The sequence below is a fragment of the Cervus canadensis genome, chromosome 5 (assembly GCF_019320065.1).
Source record: "Cervus canadensis isolate Bull #8, Minnesota chromosome 5, ASM1932006v1, whole genome shotgun sequence".
Taxonomy (NCBI): domain Eukaryota; kingdom Metazoa; phylum Chordata; class Mammalia; order Artiodactyla; family Cervidae; genus Cervus; species Cervus canadensis.
Window position 1 is genome coordinate 12,964,735 of NC_057390.1, and position 27,140 is coordinate 12,991,874.

At 46.7% G+C, this 27,140-nt stretch overlaps 2 protein-coding genes across 5 annotated transcripts in view; one reads left to right on the forward strand and one right to left on the reverse strand.

Annotated features, from left to right (window-relative positions):
- The window catches only part of PAIP2B (poly(A) binding protein interacting protein 2B), a 40,456-nt gene extending 27,367 nt beyond the window's left edge, over positions 1-13,089 (forward strand). For 2 of the 3 annotated variants that reach the window (XM_043468235.1, XM_043468234.1), the window contains 3 exons: positions 4,532-4,680; positions 6,099-6,275; positions 7,252-13,089. In XM_043468235.1, the coding sequence (XP_043324170.1) occupies positions 4,543-4,680; positions 6,099-6,275; positions 7,252-7,308 (372 nt within the window). In that variant the 5' untranslated portion in view covers positions 4,532-4,542 and the 3' untranslated portion in view covers positions 7,309-13,089. The remainder of the gene's footprint in view (positions 1-4,531; positions 4,681-6,098; positions 6,276-7,251) is intronic. The other variant, XR_006269382.1, reaches the window with a different exon arrangement.
- Positions 13,090-15,904: 2,815 nt separating this feature from the next.
- On the reverse strand, positions 15,905-25,321 carry NAGK (N-acetylglucosamine kinase). 2 transcript variants are annotated; one of them, XM_043468232.1, is made up of 10 exons: positions 24,937-25,321; positions 22,838-22,922; positions 22,420-22,518; positions 21,511-21,652; positions 20,619-20,729; positions 19,823-19,935; positions 18,510-18,597; positions 17,462-17,559; positions 16,870-16,948; positions 15,905-16,235 (listed from the first exon to the last, which is right to left on the reverse strand). In XM_043468232.1, exons 1-10 carry the CDS (start codon positions 24,963-24,965, stop codon positions 16,045-16,047), a joined length of 1,035 nt encoding a protein of 344 aa, XP_043324167.1. In that variant the 5' UTR covers positions 24,966-25,321; the 3' UTR covers positions 15,905-16,044. The 2 variants fall into 2 exon arrangements, with proteins under 2 accessions (XP_043324167.1, XP_043324168.1); XM_043468233.1 differs by lacking the exon at positions 24,937-25,321 and having other exon boundaries at positions 22,420-22,633; positions 22,799-22,912.
- Between the last annotated feature and the right edge of the window lie 1,819 nt (positions 25,322-27,140).

Consider the following 27,140-nt stretch of genomic DNA (forward strand, 5'->3'; position numbering starts at 1 on the left):
TATCCTGGGCATAATCTAGTTTTAGCTTCTGAAAAAAAAATCTCATCTAGGTTCAAAAAAAAATAGCCAATTTTTGGATTGGAGAAATTGTTGGATCTGAAAGTTGTGGCTTTTCAAAGTGTTGAACTGATGAAGTAAGTATTCTGGAAATATCCTAGGTATATTAAAAGTCTTGAAGTTCTTTGTGGTTGGGAACCAAGACCTCTATTTCAAGCCAAATATCTTAAACACAAACTCTTGACCAAGGTAAAGTGCTAAATCATATGCTTGGCAGGAGCTTAGCATTCCTGTTTTGACTACATGCTCTACCATCTTCAGCCAAATGTCAATCATTATTTTCCATTTTCAGCATGTTTGCCACATATTTAAGAGGGAAAGTGAGATGGAGGCAGGGAATGAGTTTCAAATAGTTCTTAGATTTCTTAATGCAGTTTAGATACAGACCAGACATCAACTCCTTTATGTGCTACTGAGGTCTAGTTCTTGAAGAACTCCTCAAACGATGACCTACTTCAGACTGCACGTTTGTCTTCTTAATAGACGAGTGGCAACTGGTGGTTTATATGGCAGAGCTAGATGTCTGTGTTTACTGAATACCTGTGTTATTTATTTATTATTATATAAGGACTTACCCCAAAGTTTAGCAGGCTAAAACAATAAACATTTACTGTCACAGTCCTGTGGTCAGGAATCTGGGAGCAGCCCAGCTGGGTGCCCCCACCTCAGAATCGCATGAAGTGCAAGCGGTCGACTGAAACGGCTGTCTGATCTGAGGACTTGATGGTGGGAAGATGACGTTCGAAACCTAGGATTTACCATTCTTCAGCAAAACCGCCCCACGCTCACCCCATTACTAACGTCAGGAGGCACGTTCAGCACCAGCTGTCACTGTCACACAAGGGGCCCACAAGCCAGTGTTGTTACTGAGCTGACCCAGCAACCCAGCGTGCCTGACCGCTGAACCAGGGCCTTCTGTGGTCTCTAGCACTGTCTGGGTGTTTTTTTTTAAGTGAGGTTGGACAGAATATGTACCTTTAGTTAGAGCATAGATATGAAATTTCTTTATAAATTGTTAAGCCCTATACAAATTACGCTCTTGGATTGCTACTGTTTAGAGAAACCGAACTTCCCAACTGTTTGGAAAAGGTGGAATGGTATAAAATACAAATCAACACTATATAACCTGCTGTGGAGGGAACAGCTTTCCTAGTAGTGACAGTCCCGGTCACAGTGTTTTTGACTTTTCTAAAGTGTTTGTGTTAAATTAGGTAATATCCCCATGTTGAATTTGTGGTAATTTTCCATTCCCTTTCTCATGACCAGGTATATCCTGCAATGTGTTCTCTGTTCTCTGCCTTCCTCTTAAATTAGGATTATTCTGTTCTTTCTTAACTCTGCTTTCCTTTTCTCATCATGGTAATGGGCACTCAGGATTTATTTTGGTGGCAAAGGCAGATGTTTTAGAAAATGGAGCTCTGATTCTCTGTGGGTGACTTCCATAATGTGGGGAGAAATCACTGTGTTGACAGTGAAGTGAAGGTCACTCAGTCGTGTCCGACTGTTTATGAGTCCATGGAATTCTCCAGGCCAGCATACTGGAGTGGGTAGCCTTTCTCTTCTGCAGAGGATCTTCCCAATCCAGGGATTGAACCCAGTCTCCCGCATTGCAGGTGGATTCTTTACCAGCTGAGCCACCAGGGAAGCCCAAGAATACTGGAGTGGGTAGCCTGTCCCTTCTCCAGGGGATCTTCCTGACGCAGGGATCAAACTGGGGTCTCCTGCATTACAGGCGGATTCTTTACCAACTGAGCTATGAGAATAGTGAGCAACTGCCAAATGAATCTTTGGAAAGTACTGTGTAATCTGTCCATCAGGGTTCAAGACCTGTGAAGAGTCTCTGATTAGGAATACCTATTTACTCAGTTACCCTGACATTCAGAACATACTTGGTTCTGTCATTGTTATGCTGAAAATGGAAGTGGTAAAAATAAAAACTGGTTTCTCCCCTTTTATAGCCTTATGGGATTATTATTCTGGAGCAGTATTTGAAATAATCATTGACTTCTTTTGTCTCTAAAATATATTAAACTGATATATTTCATACTAGGTGCCCTAATTAAACCAACAGTGAATTACATGGGTTCTGTCTTAAATTCTCTTTGAACTATCGATGAATTATTTCTCCATCTTTTTTAATACAGTTTTATTTGCTGGGTCTTCGTTGCTTCGCACTGGCCTTTTCTCTAGTTGGGGTGAGCAGGGGCTACTATCTGGTTGTGGTGCTCGGGCTTCTTATTCCTTCTTCTCTTGTTGTGGCACATGGGCTCTAGGGCACATGGGCTTAAGTAGTTGTGTGTGAGCTCAGTAGTTGTGGTTCCCAGGCTCTGGACCACAGGCTCAATAGTTGAGGCGTACGGGCTTAGTTACTCCACAGCATGTTGGATCTTCCCAGACCAGGGATGGAAGTGTCCCCTGCGTTGGCAGGCGGATTCTTTAACACTGAGCCACCAGAGAAGCCCTTATTCTTAATACTCTTCACTATTGTACTTTGTCTTTTAAGATTATATTTTCTAATGTTTATAACAGGTTTGAAAATTGAAAAAACTGCAGTAACTTTTACTGTACCCAGAAGCAGAGAGGAACTTTTTCGTGAATGTTACCAAGGCAGAAATAAGTGAGAAAATAATGTATTAAAACTTAAAGATGCCGCCGGGAGCGCTGGGTAGAGGACTGAGCTGAGATTGAAAGGAGACAGGCTAGAAAGGGAAAATTGCCTAAGCACGATGATCTATGGGTATTTATGGAGTTCCTGATATTGAGGAAGGTTACAAAATATAAAAACTTTCATCTTGTGTTTCAGGAGTTGAGAATCTAGAAAAATTATACATATGAAACAGAATAGTTAAGCAGTATTAACACCATGCTCATCACCTACAAGTGCTTAGGGGAGGTACTATAGAGAGTAAAGACTACAGTGTTTTGTTTTGCTTTTTTAAGTTTTTATTTATTTATTCTTGGCTGTGCTGGGTCTTCCTTGCTGTGCCAGGCTCTCACTGGTTGCAGCGATTGGGGGCTACTCTTCGTTGCGGCACAAGGGCCTCTCGTTGCAGTAGCGTATCTTGTTGCAGAGCACGCGCTCTAGGCGCTTGGGCTGAGGAGTTGTGGTGCGAGGGCTTAGTTGGTCCATAGCCTGCGGGATCTTCCTGAACCAGCGGTCATGCTTGTGTCCCCGGCAGTGGCTGGCAGATTCTTAACCACTGGACCACCAGGAAAGTCCTACAACTGTTTTTGAAGACTGGTTAAATTTTAAATAAAGAACTGAAAATAAATACATTCCAGATGATAGCAAGCGTACCAAAATGAATTTGGAAGCCAAAAGAATACTCATGAGTGCAGAGAAACAGGCACTTACATAATACCAGTGGGAATTTAAACTCTTACGGTAGCTTGGCAATAAATCACGAGCCTTAAAAAAAACAAGCATTCTTTCCTATATGGCAGTCTATTTTTAGGAATCATCTTAAGAAAATCATTAGAGGAAATGAACACAAGAAGTTCATCCCACCTTTATAATACAGAAACATTGGAAACACACCAACTGACAGAATGTCTCTATTAATATGGAAGTGAGAAAGAGCAAATGATGGAGCATCATGCTGTTACTATAAGAATGGGTGCTTGGGGAATGGGTGTGTGTATATGTGTCTGTATGTACATAGGGGAAGTCAGCAAGCTTATATCCACCACACTGTGAATCATTTTTAGCTCTGTATAGTTAGACAGCTGATGACCTTACTTTTTTCCTTTTTGCTTTCCAGTGTGATCAGTTCAGTCGCTCAGTCATGTCCAACTCTTTGCGACCCCATGAATCACAGCACGCCAGGCCTCCCCATCCATCACCAACTCCATAAACATGTTATTATTTTTTGAAATAGGTTTTAAAGAAAAACAGAGCTTAATAAGAATCAGAATAGGGACTTCCCTGGTAGTCCAGTGGCGAAGATTCTGTGCTTCCAGTGGAGGGGGCCCGAGTTCAATCCCTGGTCAAGGAACTAGATCTCACATACTGCAACTAAGAGTTCACATGCTGAAACTAAAGATCCTGCATGCCACAGCTAAGACCCAGCACAAGCAAAAAAAAAAAAAAAAATTTTAAAGAAAACAAAAGAAAAAAATCAGAATAAGGGGCAGCTGTTTACAATGTTTATTAAGAATGTATTTTTTCTACCTATTTAAATGTTAGGGAAGCTATGATCTTGGTTAGGTTCTAGAACTTACAGAAATTTATCTTGAAAAGGTCCCCTCCCACCCAGCACCCATCCCACTTGCCTAGAAAGGCTAACTAAGCTGAGATGTTTTTTCTTTTAACTCTTAAAGAATTGTACATCGGTATAGGTAACTAGTTACAGACTAGCATTTTCTGTTTATCTGTAGTTGACAACTTTGATTTAGAACATCAGAAGCATCTGGAAGAATCTTTTCATTTCCTTGATCCTTGTATCATTTTATCCTTTCTTTTGCTCCTGTATAGGTTCTGTCATAATGAATGGATCCAGTGTGGCGAATACATCACCCAGTATAAAATCCAAAGAGGACCAGGTGTTAAATGGACATGATGAGAAGGAAAACCCATTTGCAGAGTACATGTGGATGGAGAATGAAGAGGATTTCAACAGACAGGTAAAGAAGTGAAAGGCTAATGATACATGTAGTTCAGCAGCTATATTTTACCATCAGTCTGTCAAAAGAGAAATGTGTTCATTGGCTTTAGAATAACTTGAAAATACGTAGAAGCCTGGTCAGGGCTGACCAAAAAGCAACTTCAGTTGCTAAGAGACCAAACTGAAGATAACCTTGGAGGATGATATTGAAATTTTTCTATCATGCTAATTAAAAGAGGATCTAATGCCATGGTGTTCTGGTGTAGGCTTCTGGGAAACAGTAGCTGTGTGCAGACAGACCAGCCTGGCATGCCCCAAGTAGGAACTCAGGGACTGGCAGAATGCAAGTCTGAGGTAGAGAGTGTATTTGGTGGGGGAAGGCTAGACTGCTTCCACAAAGATCCGGCAGTAATCAGTTGTCTTATATCTCTGTGGTTTTAACAGCCCCAGGTAAGCACTTCAGGTAGACAGGTGACTCTGCAACAACTTGATGCCCTCCATCATATCATGTTGCTCTGCCACTCCCGGGCATTTGGCAACTGTAGGATACCTGGAAGTCTTGCTACAGGTGACTTTTCCTTTGGATTCAACTATATTAGCTAGTTTGGGTGATTATTTTTGCTTGACCAGCCCTCTGGTGGTGGCATATGAAAATGTGAATCAGTCACCAGGCAGCCTGCAGGAAGGGGATGGCCAAACATGAAGCGGGAGGCCTGTTAAAATCACACTAGTCTCCAGAGTGAAGCATACTCTTTACCAAGAGTTAACAGGTCTGCAAAGAAGTATAAAATATCCTTACTATATATTGCTTTAGATTTAAGACACTCTTTTTCAGAAATATGCAAGTTGTTTAAACATTCGTATTATTTCTTCTTGTTTTGAAAGAATTTTCTACTGGTATGCCAGAAAGTGTTCTTTATATCTTTCTAAGGTTCTGAAAGTATTTTTCTCCCAAAGGGGCCTTATTACTATAAATGTGGACCAGAAGCTGGGAGTTGGTTTTGGTTTAATCTCCATTGTCCAGGTAGTAGTCTAGTTACATAGTTCCTGGACCCTTTTCATACTTGTAAAATGGGAAATTTAAGAACTGCCTCTCAATAAGATTGAAAAAAAATGTCAAGCTTTAAAATGATTTTCTGTTAAGTGCTATATGAGTGAAAAATATCTGTGTCACGTATTAGATCTGTGAAGACCTGGAATTTCTGCTATTTTGATTATTTCCTCAGTCTTATTTTTTATGGAATTTGATTGAAAATACTAAAAGTTATATTTTTTTCTAGCCTTTCATTAGAAGCATCATAATTCTTAGTAGATCTCATACAAGATCATTCTTAGTTGCAAAGTAATAACCTCTGAAAGAAAGAGGTAGAAAAAAAGCTAGAAAGTGTGAGTCCCACTGGGCCAGTTAAGTCTGAGCTCTTCCCCTTTGCTTGCCAGGTGGAGGAGGAGCTGCAGGAGCAAGAATTCCTGGACCGCTGCTTTCAGGAGATGTTGGACGAGGAAGACCAAGACTGGTTTATTCCATCTCGAGACCTGCCTCAGGCCATGGGACAGTTGCAACAACAGTTGAATGGACTGTCGGTCAGTGATGGTCATGATTCTGAAGATATTTTGGTAAGAGCATACGTAGTTCCACATGTGACATAGTGAAAAGAATATAGGATTTGGAGTCACAGTCTCTCTTTTTGGCCCAACAACCTCGGGCAAGCTTTGGCGCCCTCTGAGTCACTGTTTCTTCCCTCATCACTGGGCATTAACAAGGGGGTGCACTGAAGACGCATTGCACCTCTGAAAGCACTGTGGAAGTGTGATTGCTACGGCATCACAAACTTTCGTTTTCTCCAGCAGGATTTTCAAAACAGAATTGGGATTAAGGATAAAAATTTGAACATGGAAGAGGTTTGGTTTCAAATTATCATTTGCTGTTGTCCTTTTCTTTTACTGTCCCTTAAATCTGTATTTATAGTTTTGAATGATTCTCTTATAAAAACTGCTGGTTCATTTTGGAAGGAATATACTTTAACAGACTGTTTTCCACTTATAATTAGAAGACCAGATAAATGAATTCCCTGCCTTCCATGTTTACTTAATGTCAGAATTCCATAAGTGACATTGTTCTTGCACAATTCATGTCTGAATGATTTTGCCTGGCAGTTTGCTGAGGTTTTAGATCAAGATCCTGTGATTCAAGAGAGTAGCTAACCAAAGAGAGGATAGACAAAAATAATATAGGGATTGTGGTAACCAGTCTAGTTTGATGGAGTACTTTGATTTTCATTGAGTTAAGGTACTTGTGAACTGAAAAATTATTTTTTGAGTCCAAGTTAACAAGCCTCTAATGAAAGCATCATGAAGGGAACAGGAGTCTAAAGCAGGGAGGAGAAAATGAGGTTATCAGGGGGCTGAGTCCATCAGGAGCCACTGAGAACAGTCCAGTAATAACAGCCTAAGTTGCAAGGAATTCTGTGTGTTTCTCTCCTTTGGGCTGAGAGGAAGGTACTGGTAATAACAGAAGCAAGGAGAAAATAAATTTTAAAGTGCTAAAGTGCAGCTTGCCTTGGGATTTATTATCTCTTGGTTCTTATTTCAGAGCAAAAGTAACCTGAACCCGGATGCCAAGGAATTTATACCAGGAGTGAAGTACTGAGCTGACGGGAAGCTCTGAGGACTCGTGTGTCCCGCCTCTGGGGACAGCGCTGCACAGGAAGGCGGAGCTGAGGGGGGGATGGGCAGGGGGTGCACAGCGGGGAAGGGAACAGCGGTTTAACTTGGCACTGTGAGCAGAGAAACTGATGCGCTCGGTCTTTCTCTACAAGCCTCTGAGTATTTCTCTTTTGTTCTACTGACTTTCATTTGAAGCAATTTCCTATTGTTTTTATTAGCTTTTCGATTTAGGGAAATTGCAATCTTTCCCCATGCCCTCATCAGGAGTGTTCTGCTGTGTGTTTAAAAGAATAAGCTGACCAAGAAAATCTGGGTGTTTAAAGATGCCCTACCCACCCTGCTGTCTACTTACCAAGGGCAGTGAACACCTGGAGCACTACATATTCAGTCTGTTGAGCTGGATGGGAAGAGGGACAGTTGGAAGAAGCAGGTGTTGTAAACCAGAGTACACAGCTCCCCGACCCCTGGGGGTTTCCTGCAATGTGCTGGGATTACCACTGGCCTGCTGAACCCATGTCTCCTTGCCTGAACCCCGTTCAAGACAACACAGGCTTAAAAGTACTGGTTTACCAGTACTTTAGATGGTTGATAAACCAGCTTTCATCAACCACCTTTTGATGGTTAATGAAAGTATAGAAGGAGAGGACTGGGATGGTGGTGTCACTTGAGTCATTGATTTACTGTTGACCTACTCTTAAGCCTCTGTTTACAGCTACCATCAGACTCATTATTTACAAGGTAAAAGAGCTCTAGGGTGGATTTGCCACCTCGACTCTCATGGTGTCTAATCCCCTGTCTCCTTTCTGCCCCAAACCCTATTCTGTTTTTAAGAAGAGACTGTTACCAAAGGTGTGTGAGAGGCATGCAGTGCTGGCCATCAGCTTCAGTCTGGAGAGATCATCCTTGAATCCTGATAGTTATCGTCTTAAATTTATTTTGACAGTTCTTTCCTGGCCCTGTGAAGACTTGGTCCACCTGTATCTTACTTTCCTTAGAAAGGTTTGTGTACTTTTATAAGCCCATGTATTTTTCAGAACGCTAGCAAGAAGCTCTGTTCAGTTTGATGCGTCTCCCCACCTTACAGAATTATGCAAAAGGACTCCAGAAAAGCCTAGGAGAGTGAGTCCCGCTTGACCCTGTGACTGTGTGATGCACCGGGACAGTTTCAGCAGTTATAAAATTTTGCTGTTGCCACACACCCAGCTTTTTGCATTTTCTAGGTTGAACTTTCTGGGTATATTCTTTTCCTGCCCACAGGTCACAGATGTTTTGGTTGTTGTTGTTGATACTCATAAGGAACTAAGCTGGGCACCAGGAGATGCCTTTGTGTGCTGGAGAGGTTGGTGGCAGAGTCAGGTCTGAAAAAGAGCGTTCTGGTCCTGGCCGTTCTCCCAGGATGGGCGAGGACTGGCAGGGGCCTGAGGAGAACAGTGGCCCCTCTGTATGACCGCCACTGTCTTATATGACAAGCCTGTCAGGAAAAGATCATGGAACTTGAATAAAGTCTGTAAATTCAGTATGTGTTTATGGGACAGAGGTTGGAAGGAAAGGGCTAGGGTCTGGAAAACTTAAGAATTTCTCCTTTTTCTTATGAGGTCCCTTGCTGACTTTTCTAACAGCCGCAGGTTAATGTCAGATTGAAATAATGAGCCCGTATTGCCAGATGGGCTCCTGAATTTGCAAAGCCTCTACCTTGAGAGAATGGAACTCTTTTAACTTGTGATCAGGGAGGGCTACAAATAAAGAAATGTCTTAATTCCAGCTTCAGCTTTCAGCTGGAATTGTTGCCTCTGATAAGGCGAGGACCTTGGAAGTGTAGAAACAGAGGTCTCTTTCTTCCAGGACTGCTGTTCCTCCTTCCGTCTGCATTAACTTGTCCAAGCTCAGAATTCTAAAGGCTGGTGAAAGTGTGTTGGGATTGCAGAAGGAGCCATTTTCTAGACCATGGTGTCTCCATCACAAAGAGGACCGCAGATTTTCTCATGTGGCCCCTGGTCTGGGAAGTCCTTCAGGGATCTGCATCGAGCCGTTCCCTCACCCTGACGCAGGCGTGCCCTTCTGACAGCAGGATAGGCTAACTGTTAGGTGTGGTCCCAGTGGCTTGCTTCCCCTCCTGCTGTGGGGTTTCGTCTTGGATGTCGGTGTGGTTTCAGAAGGCATATTTGGTCAGGACTAAGAAAGCTTCCTGCCAGATAAGCAGTGGAACCTGAGGACTGGCCTTTCCAGTCCTATTGAGACGCAGTTTGCTGACCCCAGGATCAGGAAGTGGCTAGCATGTGACCTCCTTTTTAATGTGTATGTTTGTGCTTCTAATGGTTCCTCTTGCATTCTAACTTTTCTCCATCTGTTTATGTTGTGAGGTGGGAGCATGATTGTCACCCAGACCACAGGTCCAGCTGTAGTCAGTTTGCCAGCTCCTTAGCAGGAAATGCATGTGGGTCTTACTGGGTCTTCAGTGAAGAAAGGCTGGACTCAGACTTTGCCTCTTAGGGGAGGTTATGGATGCAAGCCAGACTAGATACCTTTACCTTTTCAGGATAAGGCTGGTATTATTTTAAGTGATGATTATGATGTTGAATTTAAGTCACTACTCTTTTAGTTTTTGTTTTGTTTTTATTGGCAACTGGAAGTTTAAGTATAGAAACAGAACATGTATTTTTAACAATTGGTAATTCTGACTGGTCCCAGTGTTATTTTATTAGTGATTGATTTTGTGGTTATTGGACTCTTCACCTCCAAAATGAAAAGTATTTTATCTCTTGCTCTTCAAGGAGAAAAAAGAAATGCCTTTTAGTTTCTCCAGCCCTTTGAACTGCAACTGAGAATTTGATGGATACAGTCTAGGTCTGAGCACCTGCAGCTTTGGGTCTTTGGGCCAGTTTCTGACTGCGGCAGTTGACTTTAGGGTATCACATAAGGTCAAACCCCAAAAAATTGTAAAGAAAAGGCTGGACCTTTGCAGCCCTTTTAGTTTCCAAAGTCAAAACAGCTGGGGTCTCTTTTATTAAAGTTACAATGCTAATTATGACTTTAAAGTGTTTTTAGAGGTAATCAGCATTTTTCAAATTGTGTATTACTATAATGGCAAAGTTCTGTCTTGTGTTTGCAGATGCTGGGAAGTAAGGTCAGTCAAACACTTTGACCTCAGAGTGTAAATCCATGTATGTCAGGGAGGAAAGTTGTGTGAAGAAATAACCAAAGGAAACTTCTGCATTAGCGCTGCTGCAGAGCCGGCATGTAAACACGGGAGCCCAGGACGCCACACTACCGAGGTGGGAGGGGGCAAGTGTTCTTTGCTAGGGGTCCTGGCATCTGCAGAGCCAGTATATAAACACAGGAGCCCAGGACGCCACACTGCCGAGATGGGAGGGCGCAAGTGTTCTTCGCTAGGGGTCCTGGCATTACCTTTAATAGTGTTGTTTGATTTGGATTATGTTGATGTATGAGCTCAGCCAGAGACCTGACAGTTTTGACCAGGATTTGGAGAGCAACTGGGAAAGGCTGTATATCCCTGGCCACTCTCTTCTGGGGTAGATGCAGAGCTCATTCATTGGGAAGTGGGTGGAGAGAGCAGGAGGACTGGCTGAGATCTGTTGAGCATCAGCAATGTTGGTTTCCTCCTGCCTTTGCCCACAGTCACCCATGTGAACCATGTGGATCGTTTCCCCTCTCACTGCCCACACAGATGTTGGTTCCTCGTCCCCCTGTGGTAGACAGTGTACTACTCTCTGCGGTCACTGCTCTGCTGCCTTGCACATTTCATCCACAGGCTTGATTAGTCACAATTTAGTAAGGTTTTTTTTCCCCTCTGTTTTTAATCTTCTATTTCTCCCATCTTGAAGCTGCCACTAGTGACAAAGGACAGGGGAATAGGAGGCTGACCCAGGGACATATTCAGGTTTCCTACGCGGCCTCTGTACATGGCTCACTGCGTCCTGAGTTCACACTATTCGTGTGTACATGCTAAGTCGCCTCAGTCGTGTCCGACTCTTTGCAGTCCCTATGGACTATAGCTCACCAGGCTCCTCTGTCCATGATTTACCAGGCAAGAATACTGGAGTGGGTTGCCATGTCCTCCTCCAGGGGATCTTCCCAGCCTAGGATCGGACCCAAGCCTCTTAAGTCTCCTGCATTGGCAGTCAGGATCTTTACCACACTAGCTCTACCTGGTCTCACTGCCCAGTCCTCCATAGTGATCCACAGCCCAGATTTTGCCGGGGGACAGGGGGTGTCATACAGTGAGACAGCTAACTACACTGATCTCTACAGGGTGTCACAGCTTTATCACCCTACCCCCAGGGGACAGAAGAGAAATCTACAAAGGAACAGATGCACCATCTTTCAAGAAAGACGCTCTTTATGTTTTGTTATCAGGAGTCTCATTTGTGAGGTCTGCTGAGCTTTCTTTCCCAGCCCTACCTTCTTACTGGCTCCCTTTTAATATTGTAAATAGTAAGGGAACATTCTAGGCTGTGGAAAATATTTTCACTCTGTAACTCAACACTAATTAAGAATCTCTCTTGTTGATTGTGGGCCTTTGGAAATGTTTAATGCTTGATGGGTGGTTTCCAAGACAGGGACTTTTTTTCCTAACACCTTTATTGAGGCATATTATCATAAAGTTCGCCCATTTCAAGTGTACAAGTCAGTGATTTTAGTAACTTTCCTGAGTGGCACAGACATGCAATTCTGTTTCAGAGCCTTTTCATCCCCCTCAGTAAGATCCTTCATGTCTGTTTACATGGCACCCATGGTACTTGCCTAGCTAGGCAACCACTAATCTACTACTATAAATTTGCCTTTTCTGGACATAATCTCAGTGGAATCATACAATCTGGTCTCTTGTATCTGGCTTACTTCATTTAGTGTATTTTTGAGGTTAATCCATGACATGTATTTTATGTTACTAGTTTGTTCTTTATTGCTAAATAATATTCCAGTGATGGATATACCACATTTTGTCAGCAGGGAGTCTTACTAAACTTGGATTTCAACCTCTTGGGGTCTAAATGGAACCCTGAGAACATAGGATTCATGGGGGAGCTGCTGTGCCTGTCAAAGGAACTGCTTATCAGAACCAGCTCTGTCATCAGAAGCTCCATGAGGAGCCTGAACTACTGCAGAAATTTTTATAATTTTGCAACTTATTTTTTGTATGAAAATTTCATGCCGTCTATTGTCAGGCTTCTGAAGCATCTGATAATTAACAAGTTAATGAGCATGTGTTTGAGTGGAAAGAAATGAAACCATCAATACTGTGTTGGATATTTTTATCTCCTCAGCTAGACAGAGGAATCTCTGAATTTAATGTTATTTCCATTACAAAGCTGAACATGTGTTAAGATCGTGCTGCCTTTGTTGGATCGATTTAAGAAGAGGACAGCCAGCAGAAGCGGTCAAGAGGAGAAAGGGAATGAACTTTGTGGTACATCCCAGCGGTCTGTGCATGACCTGTGCATCTGCTGGTGTGGATGGTGAAGTGCTGACAAGGCCAGGGCAGCTCAGCACCTCCAGCAGGCCCAGGCTTGGACTTTGGACCTTTTCCCTATTTCTCAGGTGTTTAAAAGCTGTTTCTGTTCCTTTTTTTCCTATGTATACATTACATGGTAATTGTTAATACTTCTTTGTGGGAGGGGCAGAGCTTTAAAATTGAAGAAAATAATTTTCATAAAAATATCAAAAATGGAAAAAAGTTACTTTTTAAAAAATTTGCTATACAAAGTGGCAGCTGTTGAAAATCTCATTAAAATGAGAATAAAATGCATTTGCTGGCAGTGGTACTGTTTTTCCTTCAGTGGGGTTATTATATTAGAGGGGGTGTGTGTGTGTGTGTGTGTGATTTTGTCTCAATATAAATCAGTTTTAGTTGCACAATTTTCCACTCTAAAAAGTTAACAAAGTATTGTCTTTGCAAGTCAGACCTGAGTGAATCCCATCTCCATCACTTAGTGCCTCTGGCCTGAACCTGTTTATCTGTCAAGGTATTAACACCTTCTTTCTGGGGCTGTTGTGAAAATTTGACCACATTTAATTTCAAAGACAGCCTGGCATATGATCAGCACTTAATACATGGTAGTAATATTGGCAATAATGTGAGTACCTTTGAACAGAGGTGGTAACAGGAAATCCTTGAGCTTGAGGGATAGGTGTTATTTTTCCTGTTCCTGGGCAAAACTTACTCCTCTCTAGAAAACAATTAAAGGGATTCTGTATTTACCTTGCAACTACTGAACAAGTCTGAGAGCCTGCTAGGTACCTGGCGTTGTTCTAGGTACCAGGGCTGCTGAGGGTAATAAGCAGGCATCATTCCTGCTCTTGTGGAGGTTAGTTTGTTACTGTTTACCTCCCTTGAACCTCCCATTGAGGCCCTGAGAGGCTTTATTTTATATGGTAGAAAGATCAGGAGTTCAGACCCTAGCTGATGGGTTTTGAGTGCCTTTCTTTGCCTCCTTCTTACAATCAGGTTTCTAAAAATCTGAGCTGACTTGCCTGTTTATAGCTTTTTGAGATACTGATTCTATACAGGGCCTGAACGCTTCCCAGCGTTTAAGATGTGTATCGTTTAGAACTTTCATTCAAAATTTTCATTAAACTAAGTATAATAAAGTACAGATACTGTAAACAGTACAGCCCATATTTTCACCAAACTTTGTTAGTATAAGGGTATCATTCATTTTTAATCTATATTAAAAGCCTTCAGAGCACTCATCACAGTTGGCAGACATTTCAGTAACTGTTTGCCGACTGGGTGGTGCAGATGAGAGCATGCTGTCCATGAGGTAATGCAGGTAGAGTGAGGCAATGCTGGCCTCTTCAAGTGCAGTTTTTGTTCCCAGCTGTCTTGCTTGGCTGTTGAGCTCAGGTGAATACATGCATTCCGAGTGGCTTGGCAGTATGGAATTCGATTCATTTATCCTATCTTATTAGGGAAGGATATTATAAATTTAAAGGAGAATCTCATTAAAAATCACTTATGACCTTCTGTACTCAACGTCTGTGTTACAGAGCCTGACCGGAGAATAAGCTACCCCATCACATCTCCTTTGGCCAAAGGAGACAGGAACACATCTGACCTTGTACACTTGAGTGTTGCCTTCATTTTCTCAACTAGCATTTAGTGAGCACTCATGAGTTGGCACTAAAGTCAATCAAGTTGTGCTCCTCGCTGTGCTCCTAAGACCTCCACTGGTCAACTGGAATAGTGGAGCCCTGACAACGGTATGAAGTGATGGCTGTTCCCTGAAGAACATAAATATGTCTTATTTAAATTCTTCACCAATAGTTTCAGATTCTAAATCCAAAATACTGTTAGACCCTGGTCCTGTAATCATGTGAAGATGTCTCCAAAGTTCGTGGCTCATCAGTTGTGTTACTGAGATGGAGTAAAGGCACTTTGCTTGTGTCCCCAACTCCGCACGCTTGTTGGCAGAGGATGCACTGGAGGCTGACGGAGCTGACCCCAGTGGTCTGAACCGTACTTAGAGAGCTGACTGTCCCTCTAGAAGGGAGTTGGCTTGAGTTCTTACTGTGTTGAGCTAGGCTGATGGGACTGAAGCCACCACGGTTCTGCTCTAGACAGTGAAGTTAACAGTGTCATCTGACTTGGGAAATAAGCCTAATAAGAACGCCAAAGTTACTGGGTAGAGCTCCCTCAAGGGCAGATCCAGGACCTCCGCAGCAGAAATTACCCGAAGTATTTAGTAGAAATGAAAACACCATGTCACCTCATCCTTGACCCACTAAATCAGCTTATGAAAGGGGGAAAAATCTAAGTTTAAAACAAGCTCATCAATAACTGATGCACAGAAGTTTGAGAACTGATGTCTACGACATGATCCGTGCCTGCTAACAGCTTACGATCTAGACACCCAGAGAGGCAGCCACTCTAGCTCAAGATTCTGTCTTCAGTCTTCTCTGCGCAGCATGGACAGAACAGGAATCTCTGGGCTTGTTTTTATCAATCAAACTGCAGTATCCAGAGGACAGGAAATCATGTCTGCTCCTCGGCGGCTCATTCCCGGTGCCACATGACAAACAGGAAGTGTCATCCCCGTAATGGGAGCCAGGCCAGCTGTCGCCCTAGCTGCGTCTAGTTGGCCTTCCTGGAGCTCAGCCATTCTCGCAACCTCTTCAGAACTCCTTCAAGCAGAAGAACTACAAACTGCTGTTTTCCTTTAAGTACCAAATCCAGCGAGGTAACAATTATCCCAGATTAGAACTGTCTCCTGTCCCCTAAATCCTACAGGAACTATCAAGACAGGCTATGATATGTCTCAAGTTATTCTTGGTGATGTTCCCCATGGAGAACACTTTGTTCCACTAAACATGGTCAGGAAGGGATTTTTACCCAGATTGACAGGAGAAAATTGAGATCAACATATGAGTTTCTAGCATGAGGGGCGGGGGCAGCACACAGATGGATTATCTAACCGCGTGGGGAGCAGACTGCAGACCACAGGTCAAGCACCTGAGCAGGGGGCTTTACACCCCGAGCTAAAACCATTTCAGAGCCCTCTGGGATACCTGCTGGCAAGTAAGCTGAGGATGTACACAGCAAATGTGCTTGATAACCATCCAGCTGGGGAGTGGTTAAAGTGCATTTATTTTCTTTTATATGTGTTTTTTACCAAAAAAAAAAAAAGAGAGAAAAAGCCTCCTGCCTTCCAGCACCCAATGCCCACTGGGCTTGCTTAGAGAGGATAAAGCCAGGGCCGGTGCCCTAGGAGAAGGTATAGGAGTAGAAGGCAATGGCATTGGCATTGTAGTCCATGGGGAGGAGGTGTCCGATGTGCCTGGCCCCAAGGCTGGCTGCGCCCAGGGCGGAGGAGTGTCGAAGCTTCAACAGGGTGAAGCCTGAGAAGGAGTTCTGAGCCTGGATTTCTCTGCCTTGGGTCAGTGCCAAAAGGAAACCTGGAGCAAAGAATGCAGAGGACAGAGATAAGAGACCAGGAAAAAGGTGGGGACGGAGGGAGGGAGAGAAGAGGCCCAGGCTCGGAGGCCTCCTGTGGGGGAGCCACCTGCCAAACCCCTCACAGATGGTGCAGCCGGTAGTGGGAGCCCAGAGATGGCTGTGGGATCCTGGAGCCCGCGGCCCCCCTGCTGCCTGGGGGTTCCGTCGGGTCCTAGAGCTACTGCAGTGTCATGAAAACCACAGAGCCACCTACACAAGCTGCGAGGTAGCAGAAGGCACACTTCTGTCCTTCTAGGTAGGATTATGATGACTGGGCTGTCACGACATGCTGGCCAGAAGCTCCAACTTCAAGTTAGATCTGTCTTTAATTTTTAAAAGGTGGGGCTTATTTAGTAAATCCTTTGTAAAAGAACTCTTTTTAAGAGTTTAAGGAAGCTGGATGGGACAGTGAAAAAAGGCTCCCTGGAAGCGTGAAGGCTGAGGGTCTTGGCCTGAGACATCAGTAGCCTGTCCAGGCCTCGGGGCCCAGGTCCCAAGTCCTCCCTGAGGCAGGCAGTTTGCCCAGGCCACCCGCCTTCCAGCCCCATCCCTCGCCCTTGTCCATCCCCACAGGGCCCCCCAGCCTATGCTCACCTTCCTTCAGCAGCTCCCAGCTCTTCCACACAGAGCCCACACACAGGATGGGAAGGCCCATCTCTCCCTGGAATAAGACCTGGCAGAAAGCAGAAATGGAAATTGGGGGCGACCAAGCCTCGCTGATGCCAGAGGGGGCAGTTTCTTAGGACCAACCCAACCTACCCTAGACATTCTCCCTCTAGCCAAGAGCCAGAAGGTGGACTCAAGGAAAAAGAAAAAAGGGAGGAAAATAGATTTAAAAAGGCAAAGGAAAGAAGGAAAAGGAACAATGGGTTAAAGAGCAACAGAGAGCAAGGAAAGAGAAGGGAGGGGAAGGGATAAAAGCAGGACTGAACCAGACTCAACAGCATGACATGACAGTCAACCAATCTGTTATATATACAAACACCACAGGACCGGCCTCGAAGGGCAGGCACTGAACCAAACCCTGTTTTGGTTACAGACTTCCCACAGAATTTTCTTCATATCCTCAGTTACTTTAGAGCTGTATCCAGTTTACGAAGAGTTTGAAGGGACAACCTCATCCTAACAGGAAAGAGCTGGATGTGGGTCAGCAGCTTCCCAACCTCTTGTTTCCCGCTCAACTCACCGGGTCAATCTCTGGCAACACTGCCACAACGTGTCTGCCCAGCATCTCCCCGGCCTTCCTGAAGATGTAACGGGAAAGGGGGTCTCCCTGCTGAGCACCTGGGCAGGGAGGAGGAAATGGAGCGGGTGAGGACCGAGGGAGCTGCCGTCTTGTTCTCCTTCTCTGCTGCTGGGCAGCCCTGGAGGAGTACCATGGCCAGCCAAGGGCTCAGCCAGAGTCGAGGCTCGCCTGCTGACGGGTGGGTAAGCCATCCTCTGGGGGGGCCTCTCGTCCTCACTCCCCCACCCCCCACTAGGAACTTCCACCCTAGAACAGTGTCCTGCACAGAGGGGGCTCACTCCAGGCACTCAAGAAAGGAGCCCCCCTGGTGCCTGGTCTGTCTCTAACTTCACTGAGTCACTCAGTCTGTCTCTGAGGGTCTCTCAGCTCTGGGAAGCCAGAAGTTGAGCATAGCTGGTACTGCTGCCAGGGCCCGCCACCCACCTCCAACAGTCTGCTGTTGGTCAGCCCAGTCCCTTCCTGGCTCTGCTCTGAAAGGGCCTCAGGCCAGCAGGATCTAAGGGGGCCCTAAAATGCCCTGAGGCTGCAGGAATCGAAATTAAAGGAGTATGGCCTGTACAGTGGAGAAAAAGCAATGTGCAGACACACGAGACCTCGCTCAACTTCTCCTGGTATTTAACCAAATGTGCCTAACCTCTCTGTGATCCCCTCGTCCTCTGGGTATCACCAGTTAAAAAAGAAAGTTATAGATTCGCCCAAAGGATAACTGCTTCATGAATGTCTCAGATATAGACATACAGCCTGCACGGGCCCTGATAGCTGTCAAGAAGAGAAACAGGCAACATGAAACACCTGTCCACACAACCTGAGCATCCTTCTGCTTCCACCCTATGGCCTACCAGTACCAAGGCCCATGGTAGCAGAAAACTAAGGTCACTTGGTCAAAGGGAAACTGACTTCCAATCCCCATCTGAATCCTACTCCATCCTCCTATTAGGAAGGTCTTTGCAGAACAAAATTAGATAAAACCCTGCCCCATCTCCAGTACCTTCTGCAACTTTCCGGCAAAACCCAGCAAACCTGCATTTATCGAAGTCCCTATACAGGTGGGTGAGGATTCCTAGCCGATCTGGCACCTGGGAGACAGAGAGAGGGCACAAGACAGTCAGCAGAGGCAAAGGGAAATTCCCAGTCTGCCCACCCAGGTGGCCTTCCTGCCGTCTCTGCTGTTAGAAAAGCTGGAGTAATATTTGTTTAAGCCTGAGAGAGTACAAGGATTTAAGATGCGTCGTTTGAGAAAAGTTCTCTGTTTTCCCCAGCATGGCATCTACTGCTCTTTAGGGGTCGCTGGAACACAACGCCGAGCAGTCTGGTCTCACCAAAGCGTGCTCTACAGTTTCCTCAGGTGCTAAGGACGACTGCTCACCGCACCTCTCCCTTAAATGTCACAGAGTAGATCGGAAAGAAACTGATTTGTTTTCCCCACACGTTTATTTCACCACAGGTCCATCTTCTACCACAACAAACTTATACACCTGTGACGCCTCTGAAGGTCCCAAAGAACGAGGGACTCCCTAGACAACATTACTAAAATGAAGTGGGGGGGGGGGAGGCACAAAAATTTGAGCGTGTTAAGCATGTCACACACCCTGTCAGTTAATCTTTCTAACAACTTAATGGCTAAAGGATAAGAGAGGGAGGAGCAGACATATTAGTGGAGTTCAGAACCAATCTGCTGAGTCAGGTGAGACCCCTGCTTGCTCACAGGGCCCTCAGCCAGAGAGATGCCTATCAAATAAACTGATTTCCCTTCTCTCCTCCCCACGTCCACCTCTAGTGTAGCTAAAGGCAGCTGTTTCCTAACCCACTGCAAATGAGCACAGCCCAGACTAGGACAGTCAATCCCTGCCGCCCTGGGTGGGAGGCTGCACCTTCCCAAGAGCTCTCCCTGCCCACCTCTTTAACCGCTCTCCTCCCTGACCATACAGGCCAGAGGTGGCTCACAGTCCAGCGTACCTGGGAAGACCGAATCTGCTGCCCCTGGGTCTGTGTGCACTGGCTCCCAATCTCACCCTGCACCTCTCCTTCCAGCCTAAAATGGCATCTGCCTTCACCTCCCCGCAGAGTCTAGCTACCCAAGGATGAAGTCTAGTTTGGCCCCACTTCTCATGCCTGACACTCGGGGAAAGCAGCACCCACCTCATTCTGAATCCTGTCCCCACTGACAACTTCTCCATCCTCCAGCTCTGACCCACAATTCACCCTGACTTCCCCTGGCCCACCCAGTCCCTCTCCCGAACCCACTCCTGCTCAGTCTCCCGCTGTCCTATCCACACGGGCATGTTTACTGGGTGCAAGTACCTGGAAATAGTTGAACATGGCCTGTTTGACATAGCCAATGTCATGAGGAGCCGCCTCTAGGTTGTCGATGGAGTCAAACACTATTTTCACTGCTTGGTGTGCAATCCAGTAGGCTGCAGAGAGCAGAGAGGACTAAGAAGATAGGGCAATCTCCCCAAATTCACAGGGAAGGAAACTCAGACCTAGACGGGGTTGGGTATTACAGAGAATTAGGTGCCCCGATTCCCAGTCTGGGGTCCTTTAATTAAACTGTACCTGATCCACATAAGGGAAAGCTGGAGGAGGAGACAGAACAAGTGAAGCTGTGTCACTTCCGCTCCCATCCCCAAATAAAGGCTGGGTCAGCCAGCTGCCCCTCAAACCACTGTCATCACTGCCAGGAACCAGACCATAACGGCCTTCATGAAAACGTTACACCTGCTACCTATAAAGAAGTGATGGTGGGAGGAGTTTCTATACCCTTTTCCCACTAGCAGACTAGCATGCAGCTCCTGACATCCATGACCTTAACCTTCATAGTGTCAGTTCCCTCCAAAGGTCAACAGAGGTAAGCAACAGCTGTGACGCTGAGGCATGAATCTGAGTCCAGGGTGCAAGTTACTGCTGAAGAGCAGGGCCTGCCACTCACCCAGCAACTGCATCTCTACGATCTCTTAGTCATTACCCTGAGCTCAGATTCAGGTGCTGTCCCCCCAAGAGTCCCGAGGGGTCTTCAGGCTGAGGGGAGAGGAAGATGGAGAGCTGCAGGGAGGGAAGGTCCAGGACCCTGGGACAGGCCCAGTCGGCGTGAGCTCACCTGAGCCCTCATCTCCCATCATGTGGCCCCAGCCGCCACAGCCGCTCTCAGAGCCGTCGGGGTTGATGAGCCTGCAGTTGGAGCCCGTCCCAGAGATGAGCACGATCCCACCTGGAAAGGGCACAGGAGGCTCAGTGTGGCCGAGGCTCTGCACAGAGCTCCCAGCTTCCGACTGAGGAAAGAAAGGACAGAAACCAGCCCCAAGCCAAGGGATCACCACCCAGCTTTGTAAAGAAAACCCAGCCAAGCTAGTTTCCTGCCTGAAGGTGGAGGGCCTGGGTCTCAAAAGAACTCCAGTCACATAGAGCCCTTCTCCAAAGAGGAACCCGAGTCTGCGTCTCCTTGCCCAGCCAGCCTTCAAGTGACTACCTGCTTTACCAAGTCCCTGCCGTGTGCCAGGGGTTGTGTGAGACCCCGTTCACACGGTGCTACTCATTCAAGACCCTAAACCACCTCAAGAAGACAATCATCCCCATTTTTCAGATGAGGAAATTTAAATTCAGAGAGTTCCGTAACTTCTCCAAGATGGTACAGCTGGCAAAACAGGCCATCTCATGATGCCCATAGCTTTTACATTCCCAATACAGAGCTCCTCCCAGTGTCTTTTCAACACTGGTCGCTGCCCCCAGCCAGCTTCATCACTGCACAGCCCAATCCTCCTCTGCAGTGGACTCCCGTGTTTGACTCCTTTCTCACTTCCTATGAAGACACCCTTCTTGCCCTCCCTCCTCTGTCTAGTCCTTGCTCTAGCAAGCTTCTGCTAATGAAAGGAGTGGGGGCCATGGTGGAGGCTGCTCCCCAGACATTTGCAAGTCAAGTTCTGCCAGCTAAACCTGAGGGGCTTCCCCAAGAAAACCGGTTCTCAACCTCACCCCTCCCTCCACCTCCTCACCATCCGGCGTAGCTGTGGCGATGGAGCCGGCGGCATCGGTGGTGATTAAGTAGCTTTCACTCAGGTAGGGAAATCGGTCCCTCAGCTCCTCCATCAGCATTCTCACCGCATCCTCCTGATCCCCACCGCTCAGGGATAGGCCCTAGGCCACGCGGGAGGTGAGCGAGCAAGCAGAGGCCCAGACCCAGCTCCTTTCTCAACCCCCTCCCCTCCTGATGACTGCCCCTGCCTTCTACAGCTGGGCCTTCCCTGTTCATGCAGCCCAGTCCTCCTTCCACCCCACAGAGCCTCAGCAGAAGGCTGAGGCTGCAAGAACCGGGACGGAGCATGGACAAGACAAGGGAGTCGACACTGCCAGGTTTGGAGCTGGGAAGGACACAGTGCCCTTAGAAAAACCAGGCAGAGGAGCAAGCGGAGGAGAGAGGAGCTTGGTTTGGAATGCATGGGGTTTGGCCATGCCTGCAGGACATCTCACAAACACGTCCAGGGAGAAGCCAGAACTTCAGTGACCTGAGAGTAAGCTCTGAGCCAGGAATACTAGCTAACATTTAACCAGCGCTCATGCATCAGGCTCTGTGCGAACCACTTTGGGATGTATCATGTCATTTTACTTTCCCAGCAACTGAGGTAGCTACTGTTATCTGCATTCCCAAATGAGGAAACTGAGGCTTAGACAAGATAAGTGACGTGCCGAGGGTCACCCAGATGTTGAGTGACAAAGCTGGGATTCAAACCAAGGCCTCAAGGCTCTCCAAATCCCTCTGCTCTTCCAATCCTGTGGCTTGTAGGTGACAACGCAGCCACAAGAATGTATGTGTCTTTCCCTCTGCAGTCACCAGGCTCCTCCAGTTCAAACTCACTGTCTCAGCGTTGCTGTGACCTAATTCCCAAGCACTGACCCAGACTCACCAAGCTTCGGAGAGGAACCAGAGGATCCACCCCTGCTTTCCGTTTGGCCCTGTTCACCATCTCGTTGATCCTCTCCACGCACTTGTCTGTCCCGATCAGCTGGCCCCAATCAAGGGAAGGAGGAGTTACAAAGGCGTGCATGACCTGTGTTGCCCCAAAGGCTGCTAAGTGAGCCCCCAGCCACCACCTTAACAGGAGTTACAGAGGATAAAACCACAATCAAGGGACTTCCCTGGTGGTTCAGTGGCTAAGACTCTGTGCTTCCAGTGCAGGGGGCCCGGGTTCATACCCTGGTCAGGGAACAAGATCCCATGTGCTGTAACTAAGACCTCATGCAGTCAAATAAATAAATAAATATATATTTAAAAAAAAAAAAAACCACAATCAAGCCTACTCGTCCCCTCAGTGTGGCCTTTACCCAGTGGTTTGTGCTGAGTCCATCCGCTTCTGCCAGGATCTTCCCATCCTCTGAGAGTAAAAGGACCTTGGATCGTGTTCCTCCCCTACAGAACACAAGGGGGCACTCAGTCTTAACTCAAAAACCTGCAGATACAGCTAAACCTGTGCAGTCCTTGTCACAGGCAGAGCCCAGTGCGAGGGAGATAGTTTTAGCAAACCCAGTTACCACTCCCAAACCTTCCTCTGTGGCTGGGTGATTGCTATTCTCTTGGACTTCCGAAATGCAGTTCCCATTCAGCTTCCCTAGGAGGCATCCTACTTATCCTCCAAGACCCTTTGCCCTTGAAACCTCTGATGTGTGGCCAGCCACCACAGCACCATTAGTTCAGCCGTGTCACTGTTCCCCACCCCACTCACCCCGGACTCCTCTGTATTAAAAGTGTGTTAAGCTGTTTTCCTGTCTGCCTCTCACTAGACTCTAAGTTCCATGGGGTCAAGCTCTGGATCATTTATTTACCCTCACACCTGGCACAGGTAGATAAAAGGAACTGCATGTCTCTACTTCTCTCACAATAGCTACAAGTTGCCTTTAGCAGCTTCAGCTGCCAAGGTCTTTAAGACACCCTTGTGAGAGACACTGACCAGATGGGAGGGAGAGTTAATACCTGCTTAAGCAACTAAATGGTCAAATGCTGGGACATGGTAGTTTGGAAGGAGGTCTGTGGTGGTGTGATGTATGTTTCTTTATTGATCAGTACTTTTAGGACTATCAGAAGAGGACACTGAAGACCTGCTTATCAAACTCAAAGATGACAAGAAGTTTCAAGGGGTAGTTAATGCATGAGGTGGCACACTGTCCCCAAAGAACAAACTGGAAAAAAAGTTTATATGTTACACATGAATATGACCAGGATGAACACAAACTTCTGTACTTAGTTAAAAAAACTGCAATAGATACAGGGCAGGAGAGACCGATCATTAACCATGCATGTGAAAGAAAAGACTCTGGGGTCCATGTATGCGTCTGCAGTGAGATGTGACTGCTGTAGTCGTCGTCCAAGCTCAGATTAAAAAATGCTCTAGCTCAGACAAAAGCCACTCTCTACTCTGATCTGACACACCCAGATTCATAGAATGTTGTCACTGGCAGGGAACTTTGGCGATCATTCTGTTCATCGCTCTTCTCACTTCACACATGTGGTAACTGAAGCCCAGATAGGGCAAGAGTCTTGCCCATGGTGATACGGAGGAAAAAAGTTATTACAAAAAGTCTGGCAGACAAGCTTCCCAGCAGGAAATATGCAAGAACAAGAGGGCTGGATCTAGGGTGAGGAGCCTTAAGTGCCAGTAAGAACGGAGAAGCTTAAAAAAAAAAAAAAAATGGAGGGGTTTCAGACATCAGGACAGGCTAGCACTCCCACCACCCCAGTTTTAGGTCGTGTGTCTGTCTGTGTGTCCCCGCGCTCAGTCGCTTCTGACTCGTTGCAACCCTAGGGACTGTAGCCCACCAGGCTCCTCTGTCCATGGGATTCTCCAAGCAAGAATTCTGGAGTGGACTGCCATTTCCTCCTTCAGGGGATCTTCCCAACTCAGGGATCCAATGCGTCTTCTGCAGCAGCAAGCGGATTCACTACTGCGCCACCTGTGATGTCCCTTAAATCCCAGATACCTTCTGGCAAAGCTCACTGTTCCGGATTCCACCACACTCCCGCTCCCCACCCCCAGTCCAGCAACTTCACACCTGACACCTGTTCTGCAAAACTCTCGGGAGCAGGAATGGGGAAAAAGAAAAAAAGAGCTGCTCCAGCAGAACTCCGATGGAGTGGGTCTTTCGTGGGAGAAAGGGGCGTGTTTCCGCCACAAAACACAAAGGAGGGACCCCGGGGCGTGGCCGTGGCAAACAGTGCCTGCAAAGTACACGACCGCGCACCCAAGGGCACCGCTGCGCCTGCACACACTCCTCCTCAAGGCCCCAAAGCCCAGGTGGCCGAACCCTCACTGAGGCGGGAGGTCACCAGCCTGCCGGCCCGGCTACGGCCTTCCTTTCACCCCCTCTCGTGGTGCCAGAGAGTGGCCCAGGACGCCCCTCCCGGCCTCCCCGCTCCGGACCGCACTCACCCCTCTACGCCCCCGTACAGCGTAACCATGCTGCTGCTACCGCCACCGCGGATCCCGCCGCTCGCTTCCCTCCCGGCTGCGCTTCCCTCCCTCCAGTCCGCAGGGCACCGCCCCGCGTCACGTGAACACCGGTGCGGTCCAGCTGACTCCCCGTGCGCGTGCGTGGGGCGTGGCGCCGCGGCCCGCCCCCAGCCCCGGAGCGGCCCGTCTGGCTGGTGCGCCCGGCTGGGTAAGTGCAGTCCGCGGCGGCTCCTGCAGGCCTCCTCCCCACCTCCTGGGCCCTGCTTCTGGAGACGGATACGGGATCCCAAGTGGAGGAGCCCGAAAGCCCGGGGCGTTCAGGCCAGACCCATCACTGCCTCGCTCGCCCCTCTCTGCCCGGAAGTTGGTGGCAGCTCCGCCTCGCGCATGCGCAAAGCTTGGGCGCCACGTAGACTGCAGGTGAAACAGACCGTGACGCAGGTCGCGGGCAGAGCCTCGCGATATGGGACCGGGGATCCCTGGAGGTCTTAAAGAATTATCGCACTGGTCAACCCAACACAAGCCCGGCGATGGCAGAGTCACACCATGCGCCCATGAGTACCCACGCACACTTTACACTTCGCTTGTGTGAATATTCGTAACGAAGAGTAACTAGAAGCGGGCTGGAAACCGAGAAAGCTCTCCAGGTTGTCCTTGTAAGCCGAGAAGGGAGCGTTCAGTTTTTACTGTCTTACAGAGAAAGTTGGGTTCTTTGTGGAGGCTATTTGGAGGCTGTAGTATGCCAGGCAAACTAGCAGATTTGGTTTGTAAAATAAAACTCGTATTTTTTTTTGGCAAGAAAAATGTAAACTCAAGGTTTTATCTGCCCTTTGGCCTCCTCTTCCCCCACCTATTGTGCATTGCGTATCTGCGTTAGGCATGGACCAAGCCTCTGTGAACCTCCCTTTCGGCAGAAATACCTGCTTAACCATAAAGAGCAAAATTCTGGCATCAGTAAGACGACGACTTAAAGATAACACTCATTCTTGATAGAGGGTCACATGGCACTTAGATCTGGATTCTGTAAACTGTCAATAATATTTAATGTACAGCTGTCTTTCAAAAAATTTGTATTACTGTGCTTCGACTTCTTTTTTTTTTTTTTTTCCTTTTAAACATTTATTTATTTATTTGCCTCTGCCGGGTCTTAACTGCGGCATGTGGGAACTAGTTCCCTGACCAGGGATCGAACCCAGGACTCCTGAACTGAGAGCATGGAGTCTTTGCCACTGGGCCACCAGGTAAATCCCTGTGCTTAAACTTCTAACAGGTGAAACAATTCTTAGAGCTTTCTGAGATGCTCTTCTTGAGTTATAATCGGCAAATTTGGCTCGAATAAAATTTTCCATTTCTTTCTTAGATCGACTGATTATTTGTTGTTGACAGGTTTTATAAGCCTTTTGTTACCTTCCAGCCACCACTGAGCTCTCATTCTTTATAGGGATGGGGACAGGGAAAGGGATGTCGGAAGGGGGACAATACTAGTCCGGTCTGGGAGTCAAGCCGGGGCACCTGCGCGCCTCCGTGGGCATCTCCAGGCGGTTCTGGGCAGCAACCTGGGCTAGGAGGGCAGTCAGCTGCCATTGACATCTCTTCAGGAACATCAGTCTAGGGAGAGGGACTTCGCAGGGCAATTCTCAAGCTAACCTATCCCAAATTCCCCACCCCCATCTCCCGGACATGCCTGCCGATCTTATAAAAGAAACCCAGCACTAGGCGCCTCTTCCCCTGACAGCCAACTGGATCTGTTTATGCTTTGAACATTTGGGGCATATGTGCTTTTTAAACTAGAAAAGATGTTTAGAGAGAACAGCATCGAAACATGTATATTATCAAGGGTGAAACAGATCACCAGCCCAGGTTGGATGCATGAGACAAGTGCTCCGGGCTGGTGCACTGGGAAGACCCAGAGGGATGGGATGGAGAGGGAGGTGGGAGGGGGGTTCAGGATGAGGAATACATGTAAATCCATGGCTGATTCATGTCAATGTATGGCAAAAACCACTACAAACCACTACTTTACTACCATGTAAAGTAATTAGCCTCCAACTAATAAAAATAAATGGAAAAAATAAATCCATTAAACAGTCAAAAAAAAAAAAAAACTAGAAAAGAGGAGTCTTTTCACTTCTTACCTATCTGGGACTCTGAAACACTTCAGTTTAACCCCTAAGAGTAATTAA

Excerpts from the sequence above, each read along its gene's own strand:
- NAGK (XM_043468232.1), bottom strand. The coding sequence starts at position 24,965 with ATGGTTACGCTGTACGGGGGCGTAGAGGG. Across the intron at positions 21,653-22,419 it reads TGGTTCCTCTCCGAAGCTTG|GGCCTATCCCTGAGCGGTGG; the intron begins GTGAGTCTGGGT and ends CGCGTGGCCTAG. Across the intron at positions 17,560-18,509 it reads TTGCCGGAAAGTTGCAGAAG|GTGCTCAGCAGGGAGACCCC; the intron begins GTACTGGAGATG and ends CTCCCTGCCCAG.